Source organism: Sporothrix schenckii (assembly GCF_000961545.1).
Source record: "Sporothrix schenckii 1099-18 chromosome Unknown Cont44, whole genome shotgun sequence".
NCBI lineage: Eukaryota > Fungi > Ascomycota > Sordariomycetes > Ophiostomatales > Ophiostomataceae > Sporothrix > Sporothrix schenckii.
In genome coordinates this window covers 3892602-3910852 of record NW_015971145.1, presented here as the reverse complement: position 1 = coordinate 3910852, position 18251 = coordinate 3892602, and the positions used below count along the sequence as shown (strand labels likewise).

Below are 18251 nucleotides of genomic sequence, written 5' to 3'. Positions count from 1 at the left end.
TGTCCCAGGCGGTAGCTGGAGTCGAGGCCCGTCTGGATACGATCCTGTCCGATGCGGACGACTCGACCAAGCCACAGGAGCAGAAGCCTCCAGCGAAGCCAGCAGCCCCAGCAAAACCAAGTGCGTCACCTCCCTCAAGCTGGTGTGCCTGCCGTCATCACTTTGAATTCCTTCATGGATGCCCGTACTAATTTGCCCTAGACACAGCACGATCCGGCTCGTCGAACCGCGCAAACGACCGCCTACAAGAACGGCTGGCACGAGCCGTGGCTGCCAAGAGCGGCGCACCATCACCAAGCCTGGGCAGCTCTGCAGCATCTGCCTCGGCGGCCAACAGCCCACGACAAAGCCTCGATGTACCGAGCCGAGCATCGATTGATAGCACCGCGAGCGGCTCAAAGGATGCCCCAGCGGGTGACGCGGCCGCAGCCCGCAAGTCTACCGACGGCAGCAAACGGCCATCGTTCGAGGCGAGTACCGAAATAAAAGACGAAATAAAGGCCGAGGCAGCAGCGACAAATGGAGACGGGGCAGCAGCAACAGACGAGGCTAGGGCATCGCCAGAATCGAGCACCGCCACGACGAATCATGAGTCGAACGACAATGCAGCCGCACCATCGACACCAAACCCGATGACAACACTAACAACAACGGCAGCCGATGCCGCATCCACATCAGCGGATGATACGACCGTTGCTGCAAACCAATCCACAGCGGCCAGTGCTGCTGCCCTCGACGCGGTCCGCGAGTCGCGTATCAAGCAGCTCGAGGCCGAGCTGCTCGAGCAACGACGCCAGCACCAAGACGAGATCCACCACCACACCGAAAAGACGGAAATGCTGCAGGCCAAGGTGCAGTACCTCGCCAGCGAGGCCGCCGAGGCCGCCAAGAAGGCGGTCGCCGATGCTGCGCCGGGCAGCCTCGAGAAGAAGGTGGCCGAACAGGACCAAAAAATTGCGCAGATCATGCTAGAAGGCAAGAACCTGAGCGTCATGGAGGAGAAGCACCGGGCGATCCTCAAGAAGCTGCGCGTCAAGATCAGCGACGACGAAAAGGAGATTGCCGAGTTTAAGACGGCGCGGACCAAAACCGAGGGCGAGCTGCAGACGCTGCGGGCGCGGGCACGGCGCGCCGCCGAGCTCGAGCGGGCGCAAGAGGAGGGCCTCAAGCGGCTAAGCCAGGTGCACAAGGAGCTCGAGGGCCTGCGGTCCGACGCCGTGTCCAAGGACGCCACGATTGCGGACCTGCGGCAGCAATTGAAGACGGCCAACGAGCACGCCGAGGCGACAAAGATCGCGATCAACGATGCGGCCCTCGAAAAGGAGCGCCAGCGCGTCAAGGAGCTCGAAGAACAGGTGGCCACGGCGCAGCTCGAAAAGTCGCTGGCGGCCGACCGCGCCAAGGCGCAGATCAAAGAGTGGCAGGAAAAGGCGGACAAGGCGGCGGAGCGCACGCGCACGGTCGAGCAGGAGCTGCAGAACGAGCTGCAGCTTATGGAGAGCAAGCTGGAGGCGATGCGCGGCCGCGCGGAGGAGGCGTCGTCGGGCGCGACCGGCGACTCGCACGCGAAGCTGATGCGGCAGGTCGAGACGCTGCAGTCGCAGTACTCGATTGCCAGCGACAACTGGCAAGGCATTGAGACGACGCTGCTGGCGCGCGTGTCCAACCTCGAAAAGGAGCGCGACGAGGCGCTGCAGCGGGAGTCGGAGATGCGCAAGAAGGCGCGCGAAGCAGCTCTCCGGGCCAAGCGCAACGAAGAAGACCTCGAAGAGGCACGGTTCAAGCTGCCCAAGGCGCACGAACACGCCGGGGCGTACGAGGCGCAGATCGAGGCCCTGAAGAAGCGGGCCGAGGAGGCCGAGGCCGCGCGCGACCAGCTCAAGACGGAGCTCGACGAGGCCGTGCAGCAAAAGGCGGCGGCGTGGAAGGAGGACAAGCACCACCACGGCGAGCGCGACAGGCGTGGCGACGCCAACGACCGCGGCAACTGGCTCGAGAGCCTGCCCAACATCCAGGGCCTGCCGCCCATGTCGCCGGTGCCACCACAGCTGCGCGGCAGCAGCAGCCGGCCCGAGACGCCGCTGCTGCCCAACCCGTCGCGCACCTGGAGCTCTGAGCTGCTGGGCTTCCAGGGCCTGCCGAACAAGCTGCGCAAAGCGTCGGCGCCCTCGAGCCAAGACGACCCAACCGAGCGCTTCTCGCTGCGCAGGCCCTCGGGCCAGCCCCCCGGCAACCGACCGCTCTCGAGTTTGCTTGGCAGCGGCAGCAACAGCGGCGGCGGCCTGCCGCTTGTGTTCAGCCCCACGACCGAGACGGGTCCAGGAGGCGGCGGGTCGCTGACGTCGTCGGTTTACCATCAACCGCGCCACGCGTCCGTCGTCCACTCCAGTTCTGGCGGCGGTGGTGGTGGCGGCGGTGGCGGCGCCAGCACCACGGCCGGCAACAGCACGACGCACACGACGGTCGACCAGGACGACCCCCTCGAGGGCATGGAGCGCTCGGCGTCGCCGCAGCAGGCGTTGATGCAGGACATGGTGTCTGTGTCGACCGTGGCCGCGGGCCCGTCGGTGCAGCTCGTCGAGCGGATGAGCGCCGCGATCCGGCGGCTCGAGAGCGAAAAGGTCGCGGCGCGCGAAGAGCTGGCGCGCATCTCCAAGCAGCGCAACGAGGCGCGGGCCGAGGTGCTGCAGCTGATCAAGGACACGGAGAGCGGGCGGGCCGCGGTGGCGCGCGTGACGGAGCTCGAAGCGCAGGTGGGCGACCTGCAGGCGCGGTACGACACGACGCTGGAGCTGCTGGGCGAGAAGAGCGAGCTGGTGGAGGAGCTGCGGGCCGACGTGCAGGACGTCAAGGCCATGTACCGCGACCTCGTCGAGCGGACAGTCCAGTAGGCTGCCGTCTGTGGGCTGTGCTTGCGTGGTGCCTCTCTTTCATTGTCGCCGTTCCTCGTCGTGTCCTCTTCCTTTCTCCTCTTTTCTCCTTTCTCCTTCTCCTCCTTTCTCGTCTTCTTCTCTTCTTTTACAACACCATGCAATTAGAAGCATAGATGCATGGGCCTTTGGCCATTTCTTCAGCATTCGTCATTTTTTCACCCCTATATTCGTTGTCCTATTATTTCACCATCTTCTTCTTCCCTGTCACCATCTTCGTCCTTTTTTCCGCATCTTGTATGCACATTCTTTGTATATATGTACAACATTAGCGTTCGCGCGAGCTGGGCACGTCGGCCTCATGAAGCGGCCCTGCCCCTTGTTTTTTCTTTGCCTTTTTCTCTGGTTAGAATCGATCACATTATCCTTCTATTCTGTTTCGTTCAATCTGGCCTCCATTGCAAAGTAGGGTATCTTTCGTGCTATGTGTATCATACGTCATTGCAACGGCATATGCTGTTTCGTCATCTAGATCATGATGGCTTCTCGTTTTCGTCGCCTTCGCCGCCGCCTCCGTTTCTGCCACCTGCGAACAAGTCCATGCCCAGCCCGTCCAGGAAGCTGTCTGCCTGTTTCTTGGCCTTCCGCTCCGCCAAAGCCGCCCGCCGTGCCGCCATCTCTTGTTTTCGCGCTTCCAGCTGTGCGCTTCGCTCTGCCCGCGCCGCCTCCGTCTTGGCCCGCTCGTCGGCCAGCGCCTGCATCTGCTCGGCTCGCTTCTTCTCGTCGTCCGTTGCAAAGGCATAGAAAGCAGCACCCCGGGTGCGCACATCGTCCTGCGGGCGGTAGTGTGTGTCAGCGGGAGCGTCCTCCTCGTCCGTTCGCAGCGGACGCGGCGGCAGTTGGTCGGCCGCCGACTCGATGGCCTCGGTCTGGATGACGTCGCCAAAGATGAGGCGCGATGCGTCGGGGGGCGGCGCGGGTCGCGCACGCATGTCTGCCAGGTCTTGTGCAGCTCGCCGCGCGCGTTCTTGGCGGCGCAGGTCGCGTTCGCGGCGGGCTTTGGAGACGGTGCGCGTGCGGCCAAATTCGTCGACGTACTCGACCATTGTGGTGTCGTCGCTGTCTTTGTTGTCGTCGGTATCGCCCTCGTCCCTGTCCTCGTCGCCATCCTCGCTGCTATCGCTGCTATCGCTGCCATCGCTGTGACTGTCTCTGCGCCGCTTCTCGGCCCATTTCCGGTCAAAGTCAACGAGCGACGCCACCTCGCCCTCGCGCGGCAGGTAGTCGCCGCGCTGCATCTGGGCATACCGCTTGGCCTTGGCGGCCATGTTGCGGCGGATGCGCTCGCGCTCAGCCTCGTCGAGCTCGGCGTCGACTGCGCCTGGAGGCGGTCGCTTGTTCCAGGGCGCAATCTTGCTCTTGCTCTTGCTCTTGTCCTTCGTCTTGTGGTCGTCATCCAGTCCCGAGTCGGTCCTGCTCCTCTTGGACGGCGACGGAAATAATGGTACGTTCCTTCTCTTCTCCCCGCCGGCTGTCCCCGACCTGCTGGTGGCGCTGTTGCTGTCCTTCGCCTTTGGTTTTGCTGTGATGAGCGATTGCAGTTGGGACGCAAAGTCGAGCGTGTTGGACAGGCCCAGCTCTGTCTTCTTCTTCTTGGCCGTCCGTTGGCCGTATAGGTCAGGATCTTGCGGCATGGTGGGCGTACTTAAGCTGGCCCGAGGATGTGGAGGCGGTTGTGAGGATATTGTTGATTTGGTTGAAGTTGAGTAGAGGGTCGAGATACTGACTTTGGCTTTAGTGTGTTTTGGCCACTAACGATTAGTGGGTTTAGGCACTTTTCAGTGCATTCCCCCACACAATCATCTCGCCTTATCGATAAGAACCGACCAGAAAAAAAGTGTAGGCAATTCTGATCTTGACCAAGGCTTCATGGTCTCGATCACTACGTGCAACGACAGGATTTGGCTTCGTCTGTCTCGTCCTTCCGAAAATCCCACACCATGGCGAAACGATTAAAACGCGAGAGCTACCTGCTCACACAGAAGCAGCCGCGCGAGGACGGCTCGGCGCCAGAGCTGCCACAGAAGAAGTTTTATCGACAGCGCGCACATGCGAATCCCTTTTCGGACCACAACCTGGTGTAGTACGTGCCGCCTTCCGTACTTGTGTTCCCAGCTTCCCACTGACAGGTCTAGCCCCACGAGCCCCGAGGCGATGGACTGGCCGTCGCTCTATCCCGACTTCTTCCCCTCTAGCAACGAAGACGCCTCTTCGACCATAGCGACAACGACGACGACGACGACCCCCCGCGTCGAGGTCGCCGACATTGGCTGTGGCTTTGGCGGCCTGCTCATCGGCCTCGCGCCCGCCATGCCCTCGACGCTTGTCCTGGGGCTCGAGATCCGCGACCACGTCACCGAGTTTGTCCAGAACCGCATCCACGCCCTGCGCGCACAGAACCGCGAGGCCTCTGGCGCGTCGGACGCCGACGGCCAGCGCAAGTCCACCACGTACGCCAACATTGCCTGCGTGCGCGCCAACACGATGAAGTTCCTGCCCAACTTCTTCGCCAAGGGCCAGCTGCGCAAGATCTTCCTGTGCTTCCCCGACCCGCACTTCAAGGCCCGCAAGCACAAGGCGCGCATCGTGTCGCCGACGCTGGCGACCGAATATGCGTATGTGCTGCGGCCGGGCGAGGGGCGCGTGTACACCATCACTGACGTCGAGGACCTGCACAAGTGGATGGTCGGCCATTTTGCGGCGCATCCGTCGTTTGAGCGGGTGCCACCAGAAGAGGAGGCCGCCGGCGAAGACGAAGACGATGCGGCAGAGAAGGAGGGGGGAGGGGCGACGGGCGACCCGTGCGTGCGCATTATGCGGACGGCCACCGAGGAAGGAAAAAAGGTGTCGCGCAACGGTGGCCAAAAGTTTGTCGCCATTTTCCGGCGAATCTCCGACCCGCCATGGCCCGGCGAAAGCGGCGACGAGACAGAGACTTCGTAGTCGGTGGAGCAGAGGCAGACACAGGGTTTCTCAGCATTTATTCTTATGTACAACTGGGCGGTTTTATGTGTATATGTTCAAATGGAGTTTTGCTCTTGCGCTTCTCCGTTCGCTGCCTTTCAAAAATCATCAAGCCATATATCCTCATATCATATGCTCATATCATATCGTGGTCCTGTCCATCTTCTCGTCTTCCAGCTCATAGCAAGGAAAATGCATTGCTGGCACCGTCAAAGCCGGAAATCGACCCAATCAGCGGCTTCGAGTCACCATAGTACCGCAGCCGGTACGTCCCCGCGTCCGCCGTCGTCTCCGACTCCCAGCTAATCACGACATCGCTGTAGCCCAACAACGCGTTCGTGCGTGTCCAGGTGTACACCAGCGACCAGTCCTCGTCGTTGCGCACCTGCTCCCAGGTGCCCGCGCTGTTGAGCTGCTCGACGGCCGCAAACGTGCCCTCCAGGCGCAGGTTGTTGCGTGGGTTGGCGCCGACAAACGTTGCATTGATCACCTGGCCCTTGCTGTACGACTCAGCCGGCTGCGCAGTGACCTGGCCAAACGACTTGCCAATCGGCGCGGCATCAAAGACGACAGGCGCGATGAAGCTCAGCGATGTCTTGCGGTTGTCGGGCGGCGAGGGGCCGGCGGCCGGCGCACCCGTGGCATCGGGCGCCAAGTACTTCAGGTTGCTCACGGTCAGGTTGATGTAGGCGGGCAGCTCCCACTGGCCGTACAGTGTGCTAGCGCCCTCGTAGCGCTGGATGCTGTACTCTTCGGGCGTCGCGCAGTAGTGGGCATACACGTTGGCAGGGCCACCGAGCACGACGACGGGGTCGGCGCCGCCCTTGAGGAACGTCGCGGCCGCCTCGTCGCGCACGGCGTTGCGCCAGCGGCGGCCGGCCATGGTGGTGGCCTCGGACGGCGAGATGATGATGAGCAGCTGGCCAACGCGCAGGGCCTGCACGTCGACAATGTTGGGCGACCAGGCGTATGGCTCGTTCATCTCGCCCACGTCCAACAGAATCGGCTTAGGGTGCTGGCACGCCGCTTGCTGCGGTGTCGGAGTACGCAGCAGGTCCGACACAACCACCCACAACGGGTTCGCATTGGGTTTCCCGGAATCGGCCTGGGTGAAATCAAAGGCGCCGGGACCATCGGTCGTGCCGGCAGCAAACGAGTACCCGAGAGCAGCCGGACAGGTTTGCACCGAGGTTCCGTTGGGCAGCTGGAACTGGAAGAAGGACATGTCGTTGTAGAAGTGGTACGACTTGACAGTTGAGCCAACAACCGGTGTCGAGGACGTAGTGAGAGAATTCTGTAACGTTAGGCAATGTACAAAACAAAACAAAACCACGCGAAGGAGAACAACGGGAACCAGGCACCTACATAAATATTGAGAGCGCCGGCGTATTGACGACGGCCCATCTCGTAGCAGCTCGACACACCAAGATCGAGCTTCTGGAATTCAGGGCCGCGACCGTGGCACGACTCGGACTTGCCGTCGGCGCAGGTGCTGTTCTCGAAGCTGCACATCTGGCTCGAGCCGTCATCGCAATAGGCGCCGAGCACATTGGGCGTCGTGTCGCCAACGTTGGCCTGCGAGAAGCCTGCCACAAACCCAGGTGCGGCGTTGGGATCCGAAGCCATGTCTTTTTCAAAAAGATACGCGGCCACGCCCTTGTTGTCGCCCGTAACATGCGTGTTGTTCTCGAGCATCGACGTGCCGTGGACCGGGAACCACGACAGCACGCCAATGTTTTTAAGGTCGGATGCGCGCTGCAGGCGCACGAGCGTCATGGTCGTGTCGGTGCTGCCATCCGTGGCGCCGGCGTACTGGGCGCGCTCGGCAGCCGGGTTTGCCAGGTAGGCGTACAGACTGCGCGACAGGTTGCCGTCGGTAATGTTGGTGGTGCCAATGTCGAGGTAGCCCTCGGTCAGCGATGCGTGTGCGCGCTGGATGGCCAGCACGGCGCCCGTCACAATGGCCTGGTAGCTCTGCGTGCTGAACCCGAGGCTGGTCACCTGCGGCAGCAGGTAGTTGAACCAGGCGCCGGGGCCGCTGTGCTGGTGTGTGCCCGTCACGGCAATGTTGGACGTCCCGTACATGGAGTAGCCCGAGCCCAGAGCAGCGACGCCCTCAAGGATGCCGAGACGCACGGCGGCGTCGCCCGACTGCGCGTCCAGGACCAGGTATACAAAGCGGTCGGACGGGTTGCTGACGTCGCCAATGATGAAGGCGCGGGCGTAAAGCCGTTGGCGCAACCCCGTGCCCGTCTGGGCCAGGCTGGCATAACCGGCAAAGTTGAGCTCGACCACGGGACCAGTGATGTCGGCCTTGCCCACGCCAATCAGGTACTTGTCGCCCGTCGGTGTGGACCGAGCCAGCGGTGGCAGCTCGTCATGGGGTGCCTTTGCAGCACCGTCGGCAGCCGGTGACGCGGTCGACGAGTGCGCACCAACGCCAAACGACGGCTTGCCAATCTGCCAGACGGCAAAGATGGCCAAAATAAAGAAAGACACGGCGGCCACGGTGACCATTAAGGAGCGCCTCGGCAGCGAGCGCCGGGACGGCTGCAGCACTACGTCCTCGCCGTCGTCTTCGACCTCCTTCTCCTCGTCGCGAAACTCATTCTGGACAGGCCCGTAGGCGTGGCGGTACGGAGCCATAAGAGTGTTGATGTTGACAGGACAAGAGATGCAGTCGGGATCCGAAAAGGGGCGAGAGCCTGATGCCTTTATTCAGTAGGGGAAGTGGCGACCCTGCCGGAGGAACGTGCGATACACGATGGAGGTCGACCAGATTAGGCTGTGCAACGCCCTGGGAAAGAGCGAGTGACTGTCGAAGACGGAAACAATGGACGCTATTTATTCAGGAAGGAGCAAAAGGAACGGCAAGAGGGAAAGGGTGCCGTGCCCCGTGGGCGTTGCCACGCGCCGCATCATGACCTCTTTATAACTATGGCGATGATCTTGTGAGCACTACGTCGCAATTGAGAGACACCTGCCCCATTGTCTCTCCTCAACGACGGCGCGCGCGTGCACCGGAGATTAATGCAACCGCATCCGACCGCATCGACAAAGATGCAAACTCTGCCAAACGAGTGGCCGGTCGGCGAATGCATCTATCCTCGACCAGGGGCAGAGAGGCCAACAAGGTTTAGTTGAGCGGGGGTGGGCTTGGACGATCTCTTGACCACCTGTACGACATACGACATATTCCCTCGACTGCGTACAGCATACTCCGTCGACCGAATAAAAGTTGGCAGCGGAAGGTCGTCCTGTCGCAAAACAGGGGTACAGAGACGGAGGGGAGGAGGGCATGGAATGGTGGCCAAGCAAGCCAGGTCGGTTGATTCAGCCAGCCTCCAATTTGCAAGTGATCAGCGCGTTATCGATGCGGATTGGCTGTCGCGAGTAGCGACGACAACGGCTGGCAATCTCCCCTCTTTTTTCCTTCCTTTCAGCGATCTGCCCTCTGCAAAGCTCCAAAGCATTCTCGTCCCATCACATGGCAAAGAGGGCGCCCTTTTGTGGTTTTGTATGAAGCAAGGGAAAGAGAGACTCTGAACGGCGTTTTGGTTGGGCCGCGGTAGATTGGCAGGGTATATGTGACATGGACTAATACAGAATCGACACGACCAAACGAGGAGGTCGGTCAACTGAGAGGCGATGAAGCTGTTGCTATGAATGGCCGACCTTATTTTCTCAAGACAAACTTGCATGTACGACTCTACGATGTGTGATTGGGCCCAGAGTTCCATTGTTTTATTACGCTTGGGATCTAATATTTTTAATACCGGCGATGAAGAGAACGTCGTTCCTGGCAGGCTGTTGAGAAAGACCTGTCCTGCAAGATACGATTGGTGCTGCTGATGACGTCGGAACGTGAGCGTTTATGAAGGATGACAAAGACTCGGGTTGCTTTATTAGTAGGAAGAAGGCTGGAAAAAGTAAAAATATCCTTTTAAACGTATTGGATAAGACGGCTTGTCTTTTGTTAAAAGAAATAAAAAAAGGAAAATACCATTATCGGAACCCCTTGACTGTATCGACTTGACTGTATCGACTGTCTCGACTGTCTCGACTCTCTAACGGCATTCGGATATCTTGCCAAAAACTCTCGCAGGGCTCGCATCCAAGATGCGGCAGTGATCGTCGAGACAAACGCCCCATCTCTGGGGGGAAACGGGTCGTCTGTTTCCAAACAACGTCATTCCCAGACTACTCCAAGACGGGCAGGTCCGCCGTGGTCGTATTCCTTTTTGGCTGCATCTGCATCTGCATCTGTCCGCTCAGACTGCCATCGGGCCCAACAGTTAAACCGTCTTTCCTCGATGTTGTTTGTTTGCGATACAGAGAACGTACACCGGCAAAGCATCCGATTTCATGTGTTTTTTATCGTTTTGTAGTTTTTGTTCCTACCATGTTTGCAGCCGTCCTCGGTCCTACTTCTTTTACAAGGCGATGTCGTATTAGACGTGCAGAGTGGTGGATCAGTTTCCCCGCAAATTCAGATCCTTTGCGTGGACGGACTGTGGCCTGCGCAATGTCCCCTGCACTCATCGAGTCAGACGATAATGTTCATAGGTGTCCTGTACTGTGTATGCACGGAGTCACAACATTAATTCAAAGATCAGAAGCAAGCCATACTGACACGTTCAAATGATGGATAAAAATATAAATGACTAAAATATGTACAGGTGATAGGTAAGAAAGGGCTATGCAAAAATAATATATGTTCATAAAATGACAAAATAATAATAAATCCCAGTATGTTTGTCTCGTTGCAAGACATGACACGATCCAATTTTAATATTCAGTGCACGTTTGCTCTTTTCCGCTTGTTGTCGCCATTCTTCTCATCATAGGATACTTAGACAGTGCCGCGCTCGACAAACTTGACCGGGATATCGACCGTCTTCGCACGCAGATACTCGAGGCAGTTCTTGCCCAGCGTGTCGTACGTCGAGCACGCGTCGTAGCCACGGTCCAGGTGGTCGTGCAGAAGGAAGTGCACGGCGCGGATGTTGGGCAGCTCGAAACGGTCAATCGGCTTGCCATGATCCTCCTCGGGACCCAGCAGCTCGCGCACCTTGGCCACCGTCATGAGGCTGCGCAGCCAATCCCACTCGTCGTCGTGGCGCACAAAGAAGCCGACGTTGCAGTCGCTGCACTTGTCGCCCGAGCGGCCCAGCACAATACGGCCCAATGGCATGCGCACCGTAGGGCCGAAGCTGTCGAGCGCCACGGGGTTCTTCGTCTCGTACGTCGGCTGCTGGCGGTCGTACGTGCGGAACTCGGGCGGCGGCGGCAGATCAATGACCGGCGTCGGGTGGTCGAACAGCAGGTGAAGCCGCTGCGTCATCGCCGACTGCGGCATCAGGGACGGGTGGTACTCGTAGTACGGCTTGCCCTCGGCCTGGCGCATGTCGTTGCCCAGAGACGCACCGGGACAGCTCTGCAGGAAGCAGGTCATGCTGCGGCGGAAGAAGCCGTTGGGGTTGCGCATGCTCAGCAGCTCGCGGTCCTTGCTCTGCGCAAAGATGCGGAAATCGACCGTGGCCACGTCTTGGTTGCGTGCATCAATCACCGACGACCCGTTCTGCATAAATTTCAACACGTCAAACTTCTTGAGCATCTCCTCGCCCAGCTCCGCCTTGATCTGCTCCTCTGTGAATCTGCACTTCTCCTCGATGTCGAGACCGCACAGGTACACGTGGTACTCGGCCTGCCAGCCGGCAAAGCCCGTAATGCCGACCTTGGTGGTGGGCGGCGGCGGCAGGCCCTTGACGCCCGACACCTTGACCTGGTCCTCACCAATCTGTTCAAATTTGATGTCCTCGAGCCACGCCGTAACGTCGCAGTTGTAGTACTGCGGGCCCTGGATCTCGTACAGAAGCTGCGATGTGCACGAGTTGACCGTCATGACACCGCCCCGGTTCTTCTCCTTGTACATGACACCCTCGCCCTTGTGGTCGATGGCGCAGATCGGGAAGCCCATGTCAATGTGCTTCCCGGCCTTCATGATCGACTTGAAGTCCGAGCAGTAGCCGCCGACCACGTACGAGGCGCACTCTAGGAGATGGCCAATAATCAGCGAGCCCGCAAGCTCGTCGAACTGGTTGGCCTTCCAGCCGTGCCACCAGGCGGCAGCACCGATAATGGGCGAGGCGTCCGAGACACGACCGCAGATGACAATGTCGGCACCCTCGGTCAGGGCGCGAGCAATGCCCAGGCCACCCTGGTAGCACTGTGCGCATACGGGTTCCAGGCCCCACTCCTCGAGGGACTTGTTGTGCATCAGACTGCGGAACTGCTCGCCCTTCTCAATCAGGTTCTTGACTGAGCCGGTGACGTCGTCACCCTCAATCCAGGCCACTTTGAGGTTGTAACCCTTCTCAGTGACCTTGGCCTGCACAATCTTGGCCAGGATTTCCGTGTCCGAGGCACCGGCGTTGACAGCCAGGCGGACCTTGTTCTTGGCTAGGTACTCAATGGCGGGCTCGAAGCAGTCCAAAAAGTTCTCGGCAAACATGGCGTTGCGGACCTCCTCTTCCCAAGTCAGCTCCTTGCCGGCGTTGGCGTTCTGGTTGCGCACCCTGGCCGTGCCGTGCATGGTCATGGTCATCTCCGAGAGCCAGTCACCGACTATGACGTCGACATCCTCGTAGCGAGCCAGCGACTCGATGGCACGGACACGATCAGAGAAACCGCCCGACGCACCGGCCACGCGGACGGGGCGCTTGGGCTCAACAGATCCCATTGTGATATGAGCGCGTATGCGGTCAAGTTTAGTAGTTTGGTGAGAGGAACGGAAAGGACGCTTCGTGTCGTGAGGTTGGGTTATGGGAGATTGTCCTGAAGAGAAGAACAACATAAACAAACAATGCCGTGCAGAGAAGGATGGCACCTCATGTTTATATGTGTCCTCCCATCATGACTTCATGAACTTTAGTACCCGCCGTCTCCGCGTCTTCTTTACCCCTTATTCCTCCTCTCCTCATTCACGAAAGGCCGGTTCTGAAGCACTTACTTCACATACCCGCTGCGCCCGCCTCCACCCCGCTAGAGACCTCCAATTCCCCTTCAGAAACCCCATTGTCTTGGCCCGAAATGGTCATTGTGTTCGGTCTGGGGCAACGAGGGGGGGCACCGATACTCCGGGTTGCCGCTAGGGCCTGCCTTTCGGCCAAACATATCCGGGGGTGACGTGAGTTTTGGGGTCGAGCCAATGGCCACGCGAGTCAATAGCGCTGTCTGTTGGTGCGTGCTAGCAACAGCTTTGGCGGGGCGTCGATAAGACCCAGTCTGGGACTTACAAGGGCGACAGGGAACCGAAGATGGAGTAGCCTCACTTGTCCGTTTTATCTCATAACTGACCACCTTGAAGTCAGAGTCATGGGATGCTTCAGGGACTTAGAGCGGGACTTGGAGCGGCTCTAGTGGCAGCTCGGAATCTCGGGCTAAGCCCGGATTAACCAGTACCCAGAGACACATGGCCGGGAGGAGCGCTAGATGGATGCGATGCATACTTCCTAGACGAAGAGAGTGTAGAACGAAGAGGTCTTGCGGGCGAGATGCTGTGTGGTCCCTAAAGTATCGTCTCCGTGTTGGCGTTTTCAGTTTTCGAAGCATTTTGGGCCCTGGTGTGATAGTTGGATGTACTTGAATGGCGCGGTACCGGATAATGAATTTCCTGGCGCCATATAAGACGGAAATATCTCTTCCATCATCTTTCCGGAAAGGAAAACGAGCATCCAAAGCATTGTGGTCGACGCCGGAGGAGAGTCACGGGGTCACAACCCAGTAGTGTCGAGTAAGTGCGGATGTTGTATCTGCTGGGCTTGCCTTTCGATGTGCCAACACAACCATATTTGCCAGCCGAACAGTCGTTACCTCATGGTCGGTGTTCCATCTCTTGAAGACCAGCAACGCATAATATATTAGCTTTCCTGCGATCCTGCGGTATCGTCAGTATGTGTGCAAGTAGGACAGCTCTGCAGTCATTTAGGTCATGTTCAACTACCTTTCGGCCTCCGCTATAGGTCAAGGTTGCGGCAGTAGTTCCCAGCCGGCTCATTGATCAAGAATGAGTTTGTCGACAAAAGATGCGAAAACCCGAGAAAATCCACGGCCAAATATTCAGGGGTATACACGATTACGACTCAATTTTTCTTGCGGAAAGAGCTTTCAGTAGACTGACAACTCGAAGCGGAAGGAGCTACCTTTGACCATCGTATTACCGCAAGCACGCCCTGAAAACACAACAAACGTAAGTCGAGGCAAGTGCAACCAACATGGCTTCGGTCATTCCCACGTACTTCATTCGCACGCGATCTTATATGACTACGCAATAGCTTACTTGCTTCAGACCAGCTTTAACCTCACCCTTCATCTGCGTGGAGTTCTTGGCACAAGATGTAGCCAGACTATGTTGTCGCTGTGAGCACTCGTCTGCGTTTTAGCCGTGGAACGCCAAGACCAGCTATACGCTCCCCTGATCACCACGGCTTCACGTCAAATAGATATAAGGTTTCTGTCGCCTGTAAGTTTGCGGTGGCATTTTGGACCTCAAGATAATAGTGCCCCACCGTGGCGATCAAAGTGACGCGGCTCGCATTGGCCTGCCATGTAAATGTCTCTGTCGGTAATGTCCGCAATGTCTTCACGATGTTGCACGAAACGGACAGGGGCTGATAAGGACAACCAAATACGCACGAGAACCCGACAACGCAATAGTCGCTTGTATGTCGTTTGCCTCCTGGTTTATGCTGCGTAATGGCGCAACGATGGATTTCGTCCGAAGTTTGGAGCAGTGTTCTGCGGCTCTGCCTGCCATATAAACGCAGTTGCGGTCCAGCTTTTCATCACAATGTTTTTCTTCCCTTCTCCTGTATTCCCCTTTTTTGGCTCGTTTTCTTCAGTCTCTACCTCTTGTCTTATTATACTTATTTTAATTTCATCTGCTCGACAGGTTCGACAGTCATTCCATTCTTTTACGTACTTCGTTTTCTTTCACTCTTCACGATGCTCGCCAAGACCGTTATTATTGCTGCCATTGCAGCCATTGTCGAAGCCCGTTTCGGGCAGGAAGGGGCCATCCAGGCCACCATCCAGGGCCTCAGCACTTTTGGTCAGCCCGGTCAAGCCGCCACGCTGGCCGGCCAGACCCCGGGTGTCCTCCTCGCCGGCGCCAACGCGTGTGCAAAGGTATATTCCTGGTCCTATTAACATACTTTATATTGTTCACTCTGACAATGGCAGCTCGACCTCGCCGACCAGATTGTGACGGCGCTCGGCAACGACGCCGCTGTTGTCGCGGCTGCGGCCCAGCTCGTCGGCGCCGAGAAGAACTTTAACCCGTCGGCTCAGTCGATCCCAACACTGTGCTCGGACGCCACGCTGCCGGCGACGGAGGCTCTGCGCGGCATTGTGCCGCTCGTGGATCCGGCGGTGACGGGCTCGGAGGTGGAGAACGCCAACGCGGCGAAGTCGCTCCAGACGCCGTTCAACGCCAACGGCCTGAGCGTGGCTGACGTGGCCAAGGCGCAAGGCTTCTCCAACTTCACCGCCCAGGCCAACGCCTAAGCGTGCCGCCGGTATGGTGAGAAGACGTGCCAAACGGATGAAGCTGCTTTTGCTGTATACCTAAATTGTGCGGTCGCTTTCTCTTTGGGCATTTCGCACTGTGGACATTTACATAGGAACCGCCATAGCAGACCGTAGTCCTGCCAATAAATGCAACGTCTGGACACAGAACATGACTATTGTTTCTTTTTATGAAATGAGACACGATAAGACTCGATGAATTCTGCATTTTCTCATTGTCGGCCGTTGCCGCCGTGCTTCAATATATCTTCGCGGTATTCAAAACACTTCCAGACTTCGAGCACAGTGCTCCACCACCCAAATAGGAAATTTGTTGATGGTAGTACCGTGTAATGTGCAAGCAGTTCTGACGTCACAATAATCCACACTGTGTGAGGTGTGCCTTCCCAAGTTGTGCAAATCAGGCCACAAGGTGCCTGCTGTCTGCGTTGTACAAACAGCAAGGCACGTCGTACTTTGTTCTTTCCCCCACGTATGGGAAGCCTTGATGGCTGAACGGTTTGTCAATCTTTGACAAAATTTTGCCATTTCGACACACCTCTTCACGTTCCCATCGTTCCCTCCATCTCGCCCCCTCGATGAATGACGTGTCAAACCTCGACAATACGACATCGTCGTTAACTTATCGCTTCGCTGCTTTCCCATCGACTGGTGAAGCAGCATCCAGATAATCTTCCACCAGAATATCGATATCGTCAATCAACCGTTGACATCGACGACTCGCCGCATCGCCCGTATCCCGACATGGTCGCCGATACGGAGCTTTACGAGCGCCTCGGCGTCACGTACGATGCGTCCGCCGACCAGATCCGGCGCTCGTACCGCCGCGCAGCGATGCTGTGGCACCCAGACCGCAACCCCGACGACCCCGAAGCCGCCGAGAAATTCAAGGCCTGCCTTGAGGCGTACGAGATTCTATCGAACCCCAACCAGCGCACGCTCTACGATACGTACGGCCTGAGCGGCGTGCTGCGGACGGCCGCCGACCCGGAAATGTCGCCCGAGGCGCAATACGCACAGCCGCCGCCGCAGCCGGCATCGTCGTCAGGCCGCCAATACCGAGAGCGATCGCGACCACAACAGCGACCACCACAGCCCTCGCCGTTTGATGAATTTTTCTCGTCGCGACGTCACTCGTCGTTCCACGACATGTTCAACGACGACTTTTTTAACGATCCCTTTTTCTCGTCCACACGACCGCCGCCTATGCACTCTGACTTCCCCCCTTCGCAAAGGTCCTCCAGACAGGCGCAGTCGCAGTCGCAGTCGCAACAGACACCCCGATTCAGCTTCTCGAGTAGCTTCACGTTTAGCACCAGCAGTAGCAACGGTGGCAGCGGCGGCGGCTCGTACACGACGCACACACAGTCCTGGAACAGCCGCGACGGGCACCAGAGTCGGCGTACGTCCGGCACGATTCGACCGGACGGCGTCCATATCCGGCACGATGATGGCATCGACAGCAACCGACGGGTGGACAACAGCAGACGCAGTTCGCATCGGTCCACCTCTGGCGACGGCTACACGGACAATGACAATGAGGTCCCACAGGCGCGGCAGTCTCAAAGTATGCAGCAGGGCATGGAGAGCCCTTTTAACATGGGCGGTGGGCTCTTCAACCTGTTTGCCAACATGAGCAACATGATGTCATCCTCCTTTGGCAACAACATGTTTGGCGATCGTGATCCCCATGCGAGACAGCAGCAGGGCAGGCAGCGGTGGCAGTAATACAATTTGTTGAAGAGAACTACTTTTGGGGGGGCGATGCACGGTGAGTTTTGGGACACGGTGGATTTGTTTTCTTTTCCATATTTGGAGTCCCGTTTCTATGTCTTCATTGTAATGTGACAACGACTGGTGTTTTGCATTTTAAAGTCAATCTAGCTACCTTTTCCTCTATGTGCCCTATTTTATACCTATTTTTTTTTTATTTCGAAGTGCTTCATATGGAATCGGACCAGATCAAGTCAATTTACATTTGCTTTTTGAGACAAACCGAACTTGATGACTTGGCCACCGGAGAAAATAAATGGTTAAATGGATACGGCGATGGACACCCGCCAGGTGGAGCCTCTTTGGTGCATGAACTCCTCTGCCTCCTCGCGTACTCTTTTTCTCCCATGACTCGTCACAACCCGCCCTAAACCTGTCCTACCCATGTCAGCAAGCCGTGTGCCAGGTCCTTTTACGTCAACAAAATTCCTTTTTTGGCGGTCGTTCCGTGTTGCTGAGCCGTCTTTGCCGCTTTCAACGTCTCTCGTCAACTTCAGCAAGTGCTCTAAGCGTTGTAGTACTGCTGCTTTCCAACATTAATCTACAGTGGGCATCTTTGTTGGTTTTTATACTTGTTTCTTTCTGTATGAAACAACGTCTCATTTTCGTTCAGCGGCTTTCTAGCTGCTCTACAGAATACTGACCTCAAAAGAAACAGATGAAAATCACCATGATGCCAAGTTGGACATCCAAAGGTCCAAGAACCTTGGCAGGTCTTGGAAAACTGTTTTCACGGCAGCAACATGAAATATTGACACATAAAAGGGCACCTGCACCAGTGAAACAACTGCTAGACGTCAAAATAACAAAATATCAAAGGCAAACTCCTAGTCCCCAAGCCATACCTCCCTCACAAGACCCACAGTCATATGGCATCACGGCCCATCCGCATAGTTGACAGCAATAATACGAAGACCCACCATGGTGAAGGCGGCGTAGACGGTCGAGGCAGTCTGTAACGAAGTATTATGTGGCATTTTCGGCGGCCAGTTGCAA

At 57.6% G+C, this 18251-nt stretch overlaps 7 protein-coding genes across 7 annotated transcripts; 3 read left to right on the top strand and 4 right to left on the bottom strand.

Annotated features, from left to right (window-relative positions):
* Positions 1–586: 586 nt before the first annotated feature.
* Positions 587–3144, bottom strand: SPSK_08572 (uncharacterized protein; the record flags this gene model as incomplete). Its single annotated transcript, XM_016735165.1, has 3 exons — positions 587–2336; positions 2370–3004; positions 3121–3144. 3 exons carry the CDS (start codon positions 3142–3144, stop codon positions 587–589), a joined length of 2409 nt encoding a protein of 802 aa, XP_016588007.1.
* A 259-nt stretch (positions 3145–3403) lies between these two features.
* SPSK_09437 (uncharacterized protein) lies at positions 3404–4564 on the bottom strand (the record flags this gene model as incomplete). Its single annotated transcript, XM_016736009.1, has 1 exon — positions 3404–4564. One exon carries the CDS (start codon positions 4562–4564, stop codon positions 3404–3406), a length of 1161 nt encoding a protein of 386 aa, XP_016588006.1.
* Positions 4565–4870: 306 nt separating this feature from the next.
* On the top strand, positions 4871–5873 carry SPSK_09555 (tRNA (guanine-N7-)-methyltransferase; the record flags this gene model as incomplete). Its single annotated transcript, XM_016736127.1, has 2 exons — positions 4871–5013; positions 5066–5873. 2 exons carry the CDS (start codon positions 4871–4873, stop codon positions 5871–5873), a joined length of 951 nt encoding a protein of 316 aa, XP_016588005.1.
* Positions 5874–6072: 199 nt separating this feature from the next.
* On the bottom strand, positions 6073–8540 carry SPSK_08607 (uncharacterized protein; the record flags this gene model as incomplete). The annotated part of the gene is made up of 2 exons (XM_016735199.1): positions 6073–7188; positions 7260–8540. 2 exons carry the CDS (start codon positions 8538–8540, stop codon positions 6073–6075), a joined length of 2397 nt encoding a protein of 798 aa, XP_016588004.1.
* A 2206-nt stretch (positions 8541–10746) lies between these two features.
* On the bottom strand, positions 10747–12636 carry SPSK_08869 (uncharacterized protein; the record flags this gene model as incomplete). The annotated part of the gene is made up of 1 exon (XM_016735455.1): positions 10747–12636. One exon carries the CDS (start codon positions 12634–12636, stop codon positions 10747–10749), a length of 1890 nt encoding a protein of 629 aa, XP_016588003.1.
* Positions 12637–14900: 2264 nt separating this feature from the next.
* SPSK_09892 (uncharacterized protein) lies at positions 14901–15461 on the top strand (the record flags this gene model as incomplete). The annotated part of the gene is made up of 2 exons (XM_016736459.1): positions 14901–15083; positions 15138–15461. 2 exons carry the CDS (start codon positions 14901–14903, stop codon positions 15459–15461), a joined length of 507 nt encoding a protein of 168 aa, XP_016588002.1.
* Positions 15462–16226: 765 nt separating this feature from the next.
* Positions 16227–17210, top strand: SPSK_09577 (uncharacterized protein; the record flags this gene model as incomplete). The annotated part of the gene is made up of 1 exon (XM_016736149.1): positions 16227–17210. The coding sequence occupies one exon, from the start codon at positions 16227–16229 to the stop codon at positions 17208–17210; it is 984 nt and encodes a 327-aa protein (XP_016588001.1).
* Between the last annotated feature and the right edge of the window lie 1041 nt (positions 17211–18251).